This window comes from Orcinus orca, chromosome 3 (assembly GCF_937001465.1).
Source record: "Orcinus orca chromosome 3, mOrcOrc1.1, whole genome shotgun sequence".
NCBI lineage: Eukaryota > Metazoa > Chordata > Mammalia > Artiodactyla > Delphinidae > Orcinus > Orcinus orca.
The window spans coordinates 182,822,570-182,839,978 of record NC_064561.1 but is presented as its reverse complement, the minus strand read 5'-3'; the positions used below and the strand labels follow the sequence as shown (position 1 = coordinate 182,839,978).

General features: G+C 53.7%; 1 protein-coding gene across 1 annotated transcript in view; it reads left to right on the top strand.

The window, feature by feature from the left end:
• Nucleotides 1-17,409, top strand: part of LOC125963977 (basic proline-rich protein-like) — a 36,999-nt gene that overhangs the window by 8,448 nt on the left and 11,142 nt on the right. Inside the window, exons 6-7 of the mRNA XM_049707886.1 lie at nucleotides 322-661; nucleotides 821-1,173. Of these exons, the coding sequence (XP_049563843.1) occupies nucleotides 322-661; nucleotides 821-1,173 (693 nt within the window). The remainder of the gene's footprint in view (nucleotides 1-321; nucleotides 662-820; nucleotides 1,174-17,409) is intronic.

Sequence of the window (17,409 nt, the reverse complement as noted above, 5' to 3'; positions counted from 1 at the left end):
CTCCACCACCTCCATCTCCACTTCCACCTCGACCTCCACCTCCACCTTCATCTGCATCTCCACCTCCACCTCCATCACCACCTCTACCTCCACCTACACTGCCATATCCAACTCCAACTCCACCTCCAACTCTACATCCATCTCCACCTCCACCTCCATCTCCACCTCCACATCCACCTCCACTTCCACCTTCATCTCCATCTCCACCTCCATCTCCAACTCCACCTCCATCTCCATCTCCATTACCACTGGCACTTCCACCTCCACATGCATCTCCACTTCCATCTCCACCTCCACCTCCATATCCATCTCCACCTCAATCTCCACCTCCACCTCCACCTCCAACTCCACCTCCACCTCTACCTCCACCTCCACCTCCACCTCCACCTTTATCTCCACCTCCATCTCCACCTCCACTTCCAAATCCACCTCCACCTCCACCTCCAACTCCACTTCCATCTCCATCTCCACCTCCACCTCCATCTCCATCTCCATCTCCATTGCCACCTCCATTTCCACCTCCACCTCCACTTCCACTTCCACCTCCACCTCCAACTACACCTCCAACTCCACTTCCATCTCCATCTGCACCTCCACCTCCACCTCTACCTCCACCTCCAACTCCACCTCCACCTCCACTTCCACCTCCACCTCCACCTCCATCTCCACCTCGATCACCACTTCCACCTCCATCTCAATTTCCACCTCTAACTCCACCTCCACCTTCATCTCCATCTCTACCTCCACATCCATCAGCACCTCTACCTCCATCTCCACCTCCATGTCCACCTCCAACAACACTTTCACCTTCATCTCCACTTCCACCTCCACCTCCACCTCCATCTCCACCTCCACCTCCACCTCTATCTCCACCTCCACCTCCATCACCACCTCCACCTCCACCTCCACCTCCAACTCCACCTCCACCACTACCTCCACCTCCATCTTCACCTCCATCACCACCTCCACCTCCACCTCCAACTCCAACTCCACCTCCAATTCCACCTCCACCACTATCTCCACCTCCATCTTCACCTCCATCACCACCTCCACCTCCATTGCTACCTCCAACTTCATCTACACCTCCACCTCCACCTCCATCTCCACCTCCACTTCCAAATCCACCTCCATCTCCACCTCCACCTCCACCTCCAACTCCACCTGCACCTCAACGTCCAACTCTACTTCCATCTCCATCTACACCTCCACGTCCACCTCCATCTCTATCTTTACCTCCATCTCCACTTATATCTCCAATTCCAACTCTCTTCCATCATGACCATTCCCTGACATCCTTACGGCCCAGCACTCTCCATCTCCATCTCTGTCTCCATTTCTCCTCCATCATACCACCTTGGCCCTCATCCTCACTCCTACAGCCAAGGGCACAGAGAAGTGGTGGACTCTTGCACCTGAACCTGACACCTCTCCTGCTTTACTTGGCCTGTGCTGCTGTAATTAAGTGGCACAAATGGGGCAGCTTCATCTATAGGAATTTAGTCTCTCACAGCTCAGGAGACCAAAAGTCTGAATATAAGGTGTCAGCAAGGCCTTGCTCCCTCAGACGGCTCTAAGGAGGATCATTAGTTGCCTCTTCCTGTTTCTGGGAGTTGCCAGTAATCCTGGGGTTCCTTGGTTTTTAGACACCTCACTCTAGTCTCTGCCTTCATACTCACATAGTGATCTCACCCGTGTCTGTGCCCAAATTACCCTTTTACAAAAGTACCTATCATTGGATTGCATTGGGACCCACTCTTACCCAAGACTACCCCATCAAAACTTCTCTGATTACATCTGCAAAACCCTACTTCCAAGTAAGGTCACATCCTGTGTGGGTGGACAAGAATTTGGGCGGGGACATCACTGAACTGACTACACCATCCCATTCAAGGAAAGAAGAGGCAGGCAAGGGATACCCCAGCCAGCTCCTCTTCCTTGTCCTTTTAGGAGGAAAGCAGAGACCTTCACACAAGCCCATCACTTCCACTCTCATAGGTTTAATTTCTTTCTCTTATCAACTAAAACAGGTTTATGGCATGAGGTGCTTTTTGTACAGTGTCTCCCCAGACCCTAGAGAAAGATGGTGGCTGTATTAGGATTTTCCTAAGCAACAGAACAAATAGGAGAAATATATACACAAATATTTATATAACATATACAATATCATATTAACCTACTTATTATGAGGAATTGGCTCACATAATTATGAAAAGTCTCCCAATCTGACACTCAGGTGGAGACCCAGGAGAGCTGGTATTGTAGCCCCTCTGAGTCAAGTCTGAGAGTAGGAGGCAGATGTCCCAGCTCAAAGTCAGGCAGAAGAAAGGAGCAAATTCCCTCTTCCTTTGTCTTTTGTTGTATTCAGGACCCTGGTGGATAGGAAGATGCCACCCACATGGGGGAGGGCCATCAGCTTTACAGGGTCCCATGATTCAAATGCCAGTCTTATTTGGAAACACCTCCCAGACACCCCAGAATGATACTTAGCTGAATATCAGAGGCCACATGGGCCCGTACATAAGCTCATTTTCTCCTTGACACCTCCTTGGCCCTCACCTTGGTCCACACTAATCTCACCTGAGTGATGGCCCAGGTCTCCTGACCCATGACCCTCCGGAGTGTGCCATTTGTAGTCAGGTGACCAGTACATTGGGCCAAGTTACTTGTTGAAAGACTTTCCATAAAGACCGGCTGCCATGACAGGTGGCCTCCTGGAGCCCCAATCCGTGTTTCCCCCTCACCCTGTGGTCCCCCACGTGGCTCATGGGTCTTCAGTGACACTGTTTGCTGCTTTTGTTTCCTCTGCCTGGGAGGCTGTGTCCTCCACATCTACCTTCTCTGCTCCCACTCCTTCTTTAGGCCCCAGTGTCTTCTTTCTTCCCTCACAAAGCCGTCCCCCATTTCCTAGATGGAGATGATTCCTTGTAGTAAACACTTTCATCACAGCTGTGTTTTCATATTCCTTTGTGCTTCTTGAAATCACCCATGAGCCATCGGTTGTCATCACCAGCTCCAAAGCTCACAGAGGCAGAAGCCACGCTGACCTGTTCATCACTGTGGCCTCAGCTCGGTGCCCAACACGTGGGTCATAATAATTACTTATTGGATGAACAAGCAAACACCAGCACATCCTAAAAATGCTTTTCATGGTATTTAGCAATCTCCAAAGTATGAGCTGTCCTATCAAGTTTCTCCTTTTAATCTTTTTAAACCTACCTTTTCAAACTTCCTGTTTTCCACTGAGAGTGACATTGAGCTATAAGGAGTCATCGATATCTATTCACACTGTACTGCATATTATAGTTCTATTTTAAGACGGAACAACCACCAGATTATTTTGAAAAGTGTTACTTGGAAAAGGAAGTAAAGAGCATGACTATTCATTACAAACTAAAAGAAATTCTTTCTTCTGTTCTAGAGCTCACCTTTGGACAAGTGGTCCTGCTACACCAAAGCCAGATAATCAACCTTGTCTTTTTTCAGAGAATTTGTGCCTTGAGGTCCATCCCTTGGGCGTCTAGTGATGGTCCTCTGGGCACTGTCTGCACCTTGCTTGCTCTGGGTATGTGTGTGGCATGTCCTAAAATGCACCCCCGTCTACTCACTCCCATCCACCGGTGGATTATGGTAACACACAAGCAGGAAGTTTTCTCGGTATGGCTGAAATGAGACTTATGGCCTATAATTCATCATCTTCCTGTCATCCTTCTGTGTGTTGTCTACTCAGTCCCCAGGCCGCTTGAGAGCACAGAGCAGATCTCCACTAAGTTCTTGATCAGCTGCCAAGGTGTCCCATTGTGCTTTTTCTGGATGCTTCCAGCAGCCCCTTGCCTCCCAGCCAAGCTCAACATGAGCTGGCATCCCCAAAGCTTCCCCGACCCTGTGATCCTAACCTTTCTAGCAGGTGTTGTCCTGAGACCATCCCAGCCCCTGCAACTGGGATAGAGAAGCCCGGTGAAACCAGCTTGGAGGAAATGGTGAGTAACACAGGGGCCTGCTCTGTATTCACTAAAGACGGCTATTAAGTTTTATGTTATGAGGGGAAACACTGCTGGAATGTTTTCTGTCTCACAATAAATCCCACGTGGTCTAGAGTATAATGCAATAGTGGATCAGCATCCACCCGACTTTGCACAATAAACCCCCTTTTTTCAAGGATTATTATGTAATGATAGACAACTGTGAGCAATTTTTGAGTTCATTATCTTCAGCTCCAGAATTAATTTTTTTAAAGAAAATCCTAAAAAAAAAAAAATCCCAGGTCATTGGCATTGGGCGGGGGGAGGAATGAGAAAGAAACATGAGGTCTGCTCATCAGCGGGAACTCACCGCCCAGAGTTTCAGATCCCCCTGGGCAGAGCCGTCTCCTCTCTGAGCACCCAGGTATGTGGCTCAGGGCCAAGGGGGGTCCGTGAGGGCAGCAGTCCTGCAGGTTAAAGGCACACATCTTGTGACCCTGGGCTCAGCCGGGACAGGAGCATCAAGGCTGAGGTATGGCTCACCTGTAGCTGCACCCTGGGGGTTGCATTTCAGGGCAGCATCCTGTCTGATTCTCAGGGGTTTTCTCTCCTTCTCTCAGCCACAGTTCACGACAAACCAACAAAGGGGGTGATGGGTCCCAGGACCCATCAGCAAAGTCCACTGACTTTCTGGTCCAGGAGGCAATCTACGGGAGCAGGGCGTCCCCCGCCTCGGTTTGCTGTCTCTCAGGAGCACGGTGTGCCCTGTGAAGGACTGCTTCTGAGAGGCACATGGAACAGAGGGGTCACTTGGAGCCCAAGGCTTCCTTGGCCTCCTTGGCTGGGGGTCCAGATGCCACAGGAGGACAGCACCCCTTGTGCCCTGCCTCTTGCCTCTCCTGGCATCACCTGGGACCTCTGCTTTCTTGAAGACCTTCCCTGAATGCCCACAGCTATGCCAAACACACCCTACAAGTGCTCATAAATGGTCCTTTCTCTTCCTCCACTCGGGTTCCCCTTTCTGTCCCTGCCACCAAGAAAGCCACAGGGGTCCCCAACTAATGATGACCAGGCCTCCAGGTAGCTCCAGTGCCCCCGCCAAGGGTGCAGCCTCCTGCAGGATCTGCGGCAGTCCCCCCGCGTTCATCCTTTCTGAAAGGGGAAGATACCGCATCCTCCTCAGGTTGGTGCCTCTGTCACCTGGGAGACAGAGTGCCCTCCTTTGGCCCCTGCCTCTCAGCTCCACCTGCTCCCTGGAGCAGCCCCTTGGCCTCTGTCTCCCCTTGATGCTCAGAGAATCCAGATAGGGTGGTGAGCTGCACCGTGGATAGAAGCCTGAGGCCCCTGAGCAAAGCCCCCCTTCCTTCCCCGGCACATGGCCCTGCCTTTAAGGTCCCCGCAGACGCTGGTCCTGCCGAGCCCCTCTGGCTCTCCAGCCGCAACCTGGCAGCAGATGAACAGTGACAGGTTCTGGAGGCCATGCAGGGAACACAGGGTCAGATCTCAGACCTGCCGCTGTCTGTACAAAGGGTCCTGCTCGACCTCTCCAGTTTGGGAGGGGTCTGCACAGAGAGCACCCCACAAAGTGCAGAGCATCATGGATGGCATCCTCTCCAGCGGCCGAGCAGGTGCCATTCAGAGCCGCAGAGGTGGAAGGGTTGAGAGGCAAGAACTGCACCTTTACAAGAGCAGAGCTGGGTGATGGAGCGGGACACTCCCCTCCCTCTTCACCCGGTCCCCAACCAAACAGAGGGTTATGGGAAGTTGTGTGGAGCAGGCAGCTGCTCAGGCAGGTCTGCAGAGAGGATGCTGTCTGCAATCCGCCTCGCTCTCAGCGTGACACCGCAGGCCTTTTCTGGGGCAGAACAGCGCGGGTGTGAGGATGCTTGGCCCCCCCAACCCGCCTTCCTCCCAAATGCTCCTTCCCAGGCTCTCGGGTGGCCAGCCTCCCCTTCCCCTAGGCGCTGGGGTGAGGTTAGTCCTAGAGAAATCCTAGGTCCGTCCCCGCCCCATCACACACCCCAGGGAGGCTGAGGTCTTGCCCAGAGGCCACCAGAATCCTCTGACAGAAGGAAGTTGGAGAGCCGGGCTTCAGCGTTGCATGACGTAGACCCGACTGCACAAAGCTTCCTCCAGACCTTGCCTTGGAAGCTGCTCTACTCAGCGGCAGATGTGAAATGACATTAACCCAGCCAGACCGCAGCCAGTCCCCGACCGTCAGCCGCGGAGACGAGGTACGTCGCAGGGCACCTTGGGGGTAAATGGCCAAGTGTGCTCCAGGACCACTGCATGATGGCCAGCAACGGCCACACAACGGTGGGCAGCCAACGCTGGATTCCAGGGCAAGTCTTTACCAAGTATTCCAGTTCAAAGAGGAGAGCCCAGAAATTGAGTTTTACATAAAGTGTTGTGTGTAGCTAGCTCTGTTTGATCAAACATAAGTCTGAGCTTTTTTTCAAAATCTCTTTTCAAAGAAGAAAAATCCGATTCTGTCTTGTTTTAGGTTACGGTATCCATGGTCCAAATGAAATTTGGTGATTAATCAGAACAAATTAGAAAGATGACGAGCACAGAATTTCATTTTACAAAAATTGGACAAAAAAAGAAAAAAAAGGCTTGAGTGTTACGGAAAATTTTCCAAATATTTATATAGTTTATGGGATATAAATAAATAAATAAGTGAATTTTATGTGTCATTTAATTTATGCATCAAATGACTAACTTGGCTTTCAGGAAGTCTGAGGGAAGGTCAATAGAATTATGAAAACTAAATATTAGCATTTCCGGTTTTCAGGGCTGTGTTCTCTTTCATATGACAACCTGTAAGAATACATACTTTTGATGTTTGCTTTTACTTTAAATGTCAATATTATTATTTTTTCCTGCCTATGTGATTGGTTACTTTTATTTTGAATGTTAATATTATTATTTTTTGCTTGATTATGTGGTGCTCCCCCAGGCACCTTTTTTCTTACTGACATCGTGAGTTAAAGAGCTCGAAGGAGGGTGGGAGGGAGGCTCAAGAGGGAGGGGTATAGGTATACATATAGCTGATTCACTTTGTTGTACAGCAGAAACTAACACAACATTGTAAAGCAATTATACTCCTAGAAAGATGTAAAAAAATAAATACAATTAAAAAAGAGAGCTCAAAGGTCTCTGGGTATTTGTGTGGGATTATTCTTGGGAGAACTGCATGCAAGACAGAAGTTTGAAATTCTGTGCGGGCTATGAAGAAGTGTTCTGCATGGTCTTCTCCAAGAAGAATTGGAGACTCTTTTCTTCCTGGGCAACTGGAAGATGCGAATTGTTCTCAGAGTCTGGGTGGAAGTAGCAGCCTCCATGCCTTTGGTTGCAGAATGGTCATGCAAGGCTCCCTGTGCCCCTGTGCTTTGTACATCTTCCATGGGGACCACCTGCCTGATGCCGACGCTCCTGGACCTGTCAGTGACCCCTGACGGCATCAATCCTGTGTTTCTAGCACTCTGTCCTCCATGCAGGGGGCAAGAAATACTTTATCGGGGTTCTACGGGGGGTTCCAGACCAGATGTCCTATTCCACATGGAACCCAGGCTCAGGGAGGGCTCCTGGTTGGACGGACACGGGCACTGCAGCCAGCCTCCTCCCAGAATCCATCCTGGCTTTCTGGAGGTCCAGGTGTCATCCATCTACCATTATCATGTGACCCAACTTTACCATTTTAAATAAACTCTGACTCAGAGCAGCCCAGGTTGAGCCAGGTAAGTAGGTGGACACAGGGAGTATGGGGCCAGGGAAGAAACCCAGCTGTTTTTATTTCAGTTTTCCGTAGCTTCCCTTAGGTTTCTTTCTTTTTTTTTTTTTCCTTCCTTTGGCCACACAGCATGGCTTGCAGGAGCTCAGTTCCCTGACCAGGGATTGAAGCCAGGTCATGGCTGTGAAAGCCTGGAATCCTAACCACTAGGCCACCAGGGAACTCCCAGCTTCCCTTAGTTTTTTTTTTCTGTACATGGGCCTCTCACTGCTGTGGCCTCTCCCGTTGCGGAGCACAGGCTTCGGACGCGCAGGCTCAGCGGCCATGGCTCACGGGCCCAGCCGCCCCGCGGCATGTGGGATCCTCCTGGACCGGGGCACGAACCCGCGCCCCGTGTATCGGCAGGTGGACTCTCAACCACTGCGCCACCAGGGAAGCCCCTTCCCTTAGTTTTATTAGCAGGAACACTAAGAGGAAACTGCCTCTGTTGCCCCTTCTTTTGCTGTGATGCTCTTTCAGACACTCAGGTATTTTATTCCAGCTCTAAAACCACTTATAGCTGCTCATCCTCAAAACGCACACCTGTTATCTCAGATTTCAGAATTTTCCTCTGATTCTGAGGCTATAGTGCTGAGCATGAGATGCTTTGAAGGGGAGAGGGTGGGGGAAGTTGCTATTTTGGGCTCCAGAGCCCCGTAACCTATTGGGGGAATCAAAGCAGACACACGAGCATCTCTGAGGCAAAGAAGAATAAAACAACTGCTGTGTCAAGTGCTCAGGGCAAGCGGCCTGAGTACTTAAGCAGAGGTTGGTTCCGAAGGAAAGTAAAGGTGGGTGAAAATGGCAGGGTGAGGACCCGGGTCTGGGTCTGAAGATCTTGAAGATCTTGACGCCCCGATTCCCGAGAGACACCGCCCACCCCTCCCGTTTCTTCTTCAGTAGGTCTGGAATGGGCACATGGAAAGCGAGGTTTGTTGTTGTTTTTTTTTTTGATACCTTCTTCATCCTACCTTGCTCATCAAGACAGCACCTCCTCTGCACTGGAACCAGCATCACGTCTGGTGCAGAGGCCCCCAGGAAGTGAGGAAGCCTGTGCCAGCTGCAACACCCCACTTCCAACGGTCACTCTTCTCCAAGGACCCACATGATTTAGCAAAGACATTATTCAAGCATCTCACAGAAAGCCATGAGGAAACTCAGCAGCATTTCATAGAGGCCTGGATAAGATGAGCTCTAGAGAATCTCTCCGTGGGATGGGAATAAAGGAGACCAGGAGACAAGGGGAATGGAGGAGGGCCCACCGTCAGCTGATCTTCCGCTTTCGGGACTGTAGGGGGGCCCTGCGTCCCCACCCCCTCATCCTGAACCTGTCCTTTCATCTGAGTTCTGCTGTGTGATGACATCCCCCTGTCTGCCCTGAGTGTCCTCTGTCCAGAGGAGGACGGAGTGGGAGCTGCCCACATAGGCTTTGGAACAAGGACATGGACCTGGAGGGAGGGTCCTGGAGGCCGTCGGTGCCCTGGAGACAGACCAGGAGGCGCCAAGCTGGCTGGTCACACTTTCAGGCTCAGTGTGGCCCAGAGGGGCTCCCTGGCCACACAGACCTCGGCTCACCTGCAGGAAATGCACTTAGAAGAGTTGCAGAGGTCCAGAACAGGACACTCGATGCCAGCAGGCCTGCTCGACAAGGCTGGGCCCATCCTAATCAGGGAGAACTGGACCCAAGACTCAGGTGGGAAATTTGGGTCAAGGCACTTGAAAGCCTCAAATTCTTCAGTCTCCGGACCCTTTGGGGCTCACAGGTAGCCCACCCCTCCCTGTTGGTAGCCGGCACCCTCATCCTGATGAACGGTGTGCCTTCTCGCCAAGACACATGCTCACGTGCTTAGAGGCCCCCGACCCCTTTGCCTGCCCGGGGGTGAGCCGAGCCTGCCAGGAGAGGGAGGGCCTACAGGACCCTCCAACACACACTGGCCTGAGCACAGGTCTGGGTCCCACGAGACCTCATCAAGGGCCGTGGAATATAAAGTTGGATAAAGGAGATTTTGCCTAAATAGGGGCTTTGTCTCACAAAGTGGCGTTGAACACCCTGGCCAAGACCCCCGAGAGACGGCGCTAATACGCTGCCATATGGGCGATGGAGAGCTTGGGAAGGCAGCGGCCCCGGGCTAAGTGGAGTGGAAACGAGTCTCCAGGGCAGATGGCAGAGGAGGGATCAAAGGGCTCTGAGCAGTGAGGTTGGGGCAGCGACACTAACGCACAGTCGGGACGGTCAGGAGGTCTGCGGCCGCTGGGATCCCCAGGGAGAGGCTGCCACTCTGCACCAGGCTGCTCTGAGGAGATGCTGTCCCATAGCTGGGGCCCCGACGGCCACAGGATGAGAGACAGGTGTGGGAATCACCTGTCAGACGCACGGTAAGGTGCTTAACATGGGCTGGGGGAGGTCCGCGTGAGAGCCAGGAGGGCCCGACCTGCCAGGAGCTGTGTGGGGTGGCAGCAGGGACACGGCAACCAGGGCGAGATGGGCAGGCAGCCTCCAAGGGCAGCATTCAGTCCCCACCTGGAGAGAAAGGCAGAGTCATCTGAGAGCTGCCAGCAGCCGCCCTGCTCAAGGTCACAGTCCCGACTCAGATCCTGGCCCAGAAGCTGACTTTAGACCCAGAGTGTGTTGCCCGAGGCCGAGCCCCCATGAAGGGCCCGTGACACTGCATGGCGAGAGTCCACAGCGGTGATTCCCTGAGCTTCCCAAGAGGAGCCCGCAGAGCTTGGGGCAACTGCACATGGCAGAGAGGGACCACCAAGCATTGTGAGGACTTGTCATACGGCTTGAAGGGACGCTGGTGGCCTCACCAAAGCTGCCCCATGGGAGTGGAGGTATATGGGAGACACTGATGAACACAGAGGCCAGCTCAGGGTTGGCTCACAGGGGTCTTCTGGGCTGTGGACACGCCCAGGGGCAGAGTCCTCAGGCCTCAGGTGTGTAACCGGGACGCACATCCTTTGAGGCAGGCAGGGCCCCATCCTGGATCCGCGGCCAGTATCCTGGTGGGAACTTTCAGTGGGGAAGGCCAGGAGGAAAACCTGCTCAGCAGGATGGTAAATCCAAACGGTATAGCAAACTGGGGGTGGGTACAGGGGCGGGAAATGGCAGAGTCAGCGGCCATTTAAGACCAAAGGGTGGGGAGGTGATGGTCCCAATGTGTCCTCAACCAGTTTGAAGCCTGGCTTCCACAACACCAGGCAAATCCCAGAACACCAGGAACTCCACCGAGTTGCGGCCCAGCCCCTGCAGCCACACCCCATGTGGTGTCTTTGCTAAAGCTGAGTAAAGCGGATCCAGGCCCGGGGTATGTGGCCACTGACCTGGCAAACGCGTTAGTTTGCAGCCCTACCAAGAAGGGGCACCAGAAGCCAGCTGTGTTACCTGAAATGGGCGACAGAGCCCCTTTCTGGACTGCCCCCGGGGCTGTGTAGGAGGCTGGGGCCCTGGTCACTTTGTAGACATTTCAGTGGCTTCTCTGTCAGTGACATCATGTGAATAAGGGAGTTGGTCACAATGCAGAGAGAAGTGAAGGCTCGGGTGGGACAGGTGTGCCCCTGAGGGTGGGGGTGATCCCCGGAGAGGTCCAGGTCTGCCCCATCAGGGACGTGCTGGAGGGTCTGGGCGCCTGGGACCCATCAGGGCAGCCCCTTCACAGCAAGGAAGAGCTAGTTCACCATAACCTCCCATCGTTCACAAGGAAGCACGGTGACATTTGTACCCCACACCTGGGAAGCTTTTCTGACTCACTCACTGAGCATCACACAGGCTGACGGCTTCCAGGGGAGCCCGGAGGAGAGAGGGTGCAGCTGGGGGGTCCAGGCTGTGATGCTGGTGCCTCTGCAGTTTGGGTCACTTGATGTGGCAGAATGTGTGGCCTGAGAGGTACCTCTGGGGAGAAATGACACCCGTGCACTTACATCAACACCCAAGAGGAGACTCATCCCCGGCTCCAGGACTTGAAACCGACCCACCTTCCCCCACAGCTCGGAGAAGCAGCTTCTGGGGTGCTGTTGGGCCCTGGTGGTCCTGAGGCTGGAGCTGCCATGGGCTGTGCTCCACCAGACCCCAAGGCTTCCGAAGGCATCCGTCATGAGACGGAAGTGGTGCATGGGGTGTCAGCTACGAGCTGGGCCAGTGGGTTGCAAGGCAGGCGGCTCAGGCCCTGTGTCTCCATCACTGAAGCCCTGGAACCTCACCCAGGGCACACCTGTGTTACGTGGGGGGTCCCGGAGGGGAGGCTGAGGGAGGAGGGGACTGCTGCTTGGTTCATGGTGGGTCTGCCTGGTACATGGGTGTGAGCTGGTAGGGGCCACAGCTGCCCTGCTGCCGCCCTCAGGAGTGGCTCTGTAGGCCAGCAGGGAGGGACGTCCTCCCGACGGTCATAGCCTCAGGCGACGCACCTGGTTCTCTGATTTGTACGGACACTAAGCGGCCTCACCCTGATGTGAGAATCTATATAGAATCCTGGGCAGCTGAGGGCTGGCAGGAGAGACACTGGAAGGTCAGATGCGAGGAGACCTGGGGCAGGGCCATATCAGTGAACCTGCGGGATCGGGGTCAAGTGGGAAGGTCACTGTGCTGCGTGTTTACGTGTCCCCCAGGGCGTCCATCACAGGAGAGGCAGCCAACGGCTGAATAAACAGAACCAACATCAGCCATGCGCAGCAGACTCCGGAATGGAAGAGCCGCGGTGGGAGGCATGGGGGCTCCACGTGGACCTGGGAACCCGGGATCCACTCAGCAAGGCTGGCCCAGTTCCTCTGGGCAGCGGGAGAGACCAATGCTGGAGGATACTGACCAGTGCTGACATGCAGCCCTCTCTGTACACTCGGTGTCAAGCTGATGGCACTGGACTTCTTCCAACCTTGGGAAAGGTGTTCTCCTTGCCCGGAATTAGTGCATGTTCTTGGTAAGGGTTTGCCTTTCCTGCGAACAGGACCTCAGCCGGCACGGCTATCTGAGGCCTTTTCAGGGTCTATGTACTGGTGTGAGGACCCACTTAACATCTCATCAGACCAAGGGCCCCACTCCACGGTGGAGTGAGTGCAGTGTGGGCTCCCGGCCACAGGGCCTACCAGTTTCCTCACATGCTGCTTTCTTGATGGAGTGAAGATCAACTGAGACTGCAGCCGTGAGACACCCTGTGGGGATGGGCCACCCGCGTCCAGGACATAGTCTACACGCTAAGTCAGTGATTAGCTTATGGTGCCGTGTCTTCCCCACGACCCTGGCGTGGACGCCGGCATGGCCCCTCTCACCAGTGCTGTAGGGACTAACTCTGGCCACGAGCACTTGCTGGTCCACAGCCGCGGGTTCTGTGGGTCTGCTGCTCATCGTTCACCAGCAAGGGCTGCTTCCCCTGGGGATCGCAGAGGACCATTCACCTCCAGCTCTGTCCGCCTCGTGGAAGGTTTGGGCACCTCATGGCAAGAGAACAGCGAATAAGGAAGGAGGTCATCCCTCTGGAAAGTAGGAGGAGGTGGGGCTGCCACTGCCCCGTGGGAGTAGGGGGTGATCCACTGTCACCCGGAGAGTCCTCTGGGGCACTTTCCAAACTCTTAGACTAAACTGACAGCAAGGGGACCAAGGCTGCAGTCACAGCTGAGAAGGGCACGGCCACCAGGAGATAAGACCTCCCAGGATGAGGCCAGGCATCACCCCACAGGTAAGTCACTGGGCTTGCAGCTGAGGGCAAGGGGGCTCTGTACTGGGTGTCCTAGAAGAAAGAGAAGAAGGGCTCGAAGCTTTGAGCCCAGCTGCAGTGGCAAAGGCTGAAGTTTGCCACTGACCTGCTTCTTAGAAGTTTTGCCAGGAAAACAAACCAAGCCGTGTCCCGGAGGTGCCGTTTCCAGGGGAGAGAAGTCCAGGTACAGCACACGTGGGTCTGAACAGGGCAAGGCAGGGCTGCCGTGCTGCCAGCTCTGCTTTCAGGACGGAGGCGGTCAATCCTCAGCGGCCAGGACGCTTCCTGCTCGCTTCTCCTCTAGACACGCCCCTCAGTAAAGAAGCCGTGTCCTCCCCGGACGGGAGCAATCCCGGGGCAGCATACCTCAGCGACAGGTCAGCGTGAGGAGGAAAGGCCCGGGCCTGCCCCCGAGGAGGGACACTGCTGAGGGGTCACCAGTTCCTGGACTCACACCCCCTGCTGTGGGACGGGCACCCCTCCGGCCCGCCCCCATCCTGCCCTGAGCGGGCTTCATAGGGCCCCCTTCACCCCCCACCCGAGTGCCCATTTCCCAGGGGGCTGGCTCCTGACACAGGGAGAGCAGAAAACTGGGTTGGAATTAAATGACACGGTCCTTTCCCTCAAGCGGTGTTCAGGCTAATGAAGGACAGGAATAGCGCACAGCCGCGGACACTCATCCCTGCCCCTGGCTTTCGGCTGCTTCTTTAACAATCAATCATGTACAAAGAGCTTCCTTCACACCACGAGGTACAGTGTGCCAAACCCTTGACCAAAGTGGCCCCATGTCATCCTTCTCTGGACTCCCTGAGGAGGGAGGACGCTGCTCGTCAGGCAGGACGGAGGCACCGAGAGCGCGTGACCGTGGGGCTGGCGAGGGGCAGGACCGGCTGGAGGCTGCGCTCGTCCATGCAGTGTCCACTCAGTGCCGCCCTGCCCGCCACTCCTGGGCCAGCTCCCTCTGCCTCTGTTCTCACCCCTCACCCCTGCACCATCCTCACCAGAGACACCAGTTCAATGGAAGCCTGACTTGGGAACTGCACCCAGAAGCCCCTAGGGCTCTTGTCACCGGCAGGATGCGTGTGGGGTCCTTAGCAGGAACTCCGAGGTCCGCAGCCCTTCTCCCCAGCACCCTCACGTCCCCAGCTCCCTGCTCTCACAGGATGTGTCAAAGGCAGACTCTTCACCTCTGTCTGCTGCTGCTTGGTCTCCTGGGAAAGCCCTCCCCGTTGCATACCTGCAGGACTTCTCAGGTGTGTCACCTGCGGCTGCAGGCATGTGTCAACATGACCTGTCTCAGAGCTGACTGCCCCCCCCGCCCCCGCTAGGTCCACGGGCAGCCGTGCTTCCTTCTTCCTCCACCCTGTGTCCCCACTGCCAGGACACAGGCACCTGAGACGTACCTGTTGATGTGAATCGAGCGGCTAACCAACGGTTACTTATATAAGACAGCACGGCCCGGGGGCCCCGGAGTCCTGGGGGGGACTCTAAGTTCCAAGGAGACAGAAGTCACATCCAAGTGCATTCAAGGCCTCACGGGAGAGCTGGCCTTTGATGAGAGCCCATCAGCTGGAAAGGACTGTGCCTGGAGCGGCTGGGGCACTCTCTCTGCGCCACCCTCATCCTTCCCCTGAGCGCGCTTCAGCACCGCAGCTGAGTGTCTGGCAGGGGACAAGCGGGCAAGGGAGCTTCAGCTGGAATGAGTACCAAGAACAGAGACTTGGAGAACCCAGGCAGACCAGCACTGCGTGCGTCCGGGCGGAGGCTCGAGGGGCAGGTGTGGGCTGGGAGCGGGCGACTCCATGCTGACTCGCTGCCCCAGGCCTCCTCTCTCCATCCTGGGTGGCGTCCGGTTCTTTGTGGCTTCCTGGATCACACTGGCTTCAGAAGTGCTGGAGCCGATGAACAGAGTCCAGCGTTGCTGGGACTGAGCCCCTGGTCTCTCCCTGATGTCACTTCCGGCGCCAGCTCTCCCTCAGGATGCCACTTGCAACCCTTCCTGGGGGGCACCTGGGGCCCTCAATGGTGTTTCCTCATCTCCGAAAGGCAGTCAGCCCCTCCCCCTTCAGAGATGTGCTGTCAACAGCTGTGTGATGCTCACTGTACTGTTTGGAACATGGGAACCACTGATAAATGGTAGCTACTTTTTGTTAACTTTAGAAATATTAACTTCAAGGGCAACTTATGACAGACTAAACTGCAACCCAGGATTGTCTAATATGGACAATAAATATGCTGTCGGGACCTACAACCTTTCAGTTCTTGGTAGCAACAGCAGGAGTAGGAAAATACAGTCAGCGGAACTAATACGGCAGAAAGAAAGCGAACTTTTGAGCATCACTTAGGTCTGGAATCGTTTTCTGTTATTGGGTTGGGATTGTCTCCAATTGTTGGTCTTAAGGGTCCCCTTTGATTCCCCAGAAATCAGGCACAGGAGACTCAAGGGGGAGATCCCTTAGCAGATGAGTTCCCAGCTATCTGGAAGTAGTGGGTATTGGCAATAGTTTCAACAGCTCATATGCGTTGGTACCCATGGTACCCAGGAGTGCAGGGCAGGGGATGGTGTCCAGAAGCACCGCATGGCACTGGCATTGAGGGGTGTGCCTGGGTGTGTAGAGCTCCAACCCTATTAAGCCCTATTGGAAGGTAGTTAGTGAAATGAAGTGTTGAGAATTATCTAGCTAACTTGGGGCATGTTGATGGCCAGTAGAGATAATTTAAATCTTTAAGGGAAATTTCAGTCCTTAATTACACTGAATCACTTTATGTTCAAGGCCAGCAAATCATTTTCAACTTTGTTTTCCACTGCAGACATGGAAACATGATGGCAACAATTACAAAACAGGCAAAATTTACAATAGAGGCTTTATATTCTGAGGTTTTTTTTTTTTTTTTTTTCTGTTCTTGTTTTTAGAAAAGTGAGTAGGAAAGATTAGTTTCAGGAAAATGGCACAAGGCTTAGGGGCATTGTTTTGGGGAATCATTTCTCCAGTCCCCAGGAGAGCCGAGGTAGGAAGCACGCCCAGGATGGGCACCAAAGGCAGGGCCACCTGTTCCAGGGCAAGGGTGGCTATGGAAGGTTTCTTGGAGGAGGTGGCATTTCTGTGGCAGCCTGGAGGGTAGATTTCATGGACAGAAACCCACCTGACACCTTCCATCCTCCTGTCTACTTACCCTCTGGTCCTGAACTTTCTCTGGGGCCCCCTCTCCTCTCCCAGGTTTGTCTTCTTTCCCCACGCAAAGCAGGTCTCCCATGAGAATCACCTGCTTTCTACCATCTTTCCGGATACTCACAGGATGCAATAGAAACCTACCTGAGTGCAGGGCCAGCTGGACACCTTCAGAACCGCTCAGTGAATCATCCCCTGAATGGCTATAAATGCATATGGTGTCCAGCCTTTAGGTCTTTGCCAAGTGTACAGGGAAACCCTAAACCATTAAACTCCTAGACTGTAAAAGAGCTCTGGCCTTCCTAAGAGGATGGAGTTCGTGTGTTTAGAAACATGTGCCTCATAATTTTGTTTTTTTTCTTTGCTGAGGCTTTTTTTTTTTTTTTGGCGGTACGCGGGCCTCTCACTGTTGTGGCCTCTCCCATTGCGGAGCACAGGCTCAGGACGCGCAGGCTCAGCGGCCATGGCTCATGGGCCCAGCCGCTCTGCGGCATGTGGGATCTTCCCGGACCGGGGCACGAACCCGTGTCCCCTGCATCGGCAGGCAGACTCTCAAGCACTGCGCCACCAGGGAAGCCCAACTGAGGCTATTTTTTTAATTTTAATTTTTAATTTATTTTATTGAAGTATAGTTGATTTACAATGTTGTGTTAGTTTCAGTTATACAGAATACATGTATATATATTCTTTTTCAGATTCTTTTCCCTTAGAGGTTTGAAGTTACAGGTTTGTTGTTCTTTTATTTATATGTTCATTGTTTCCAACTGGAAACAATGATAAAAAACACATGATTTTCTCAACATTAGGTGTGAAATTGTAAA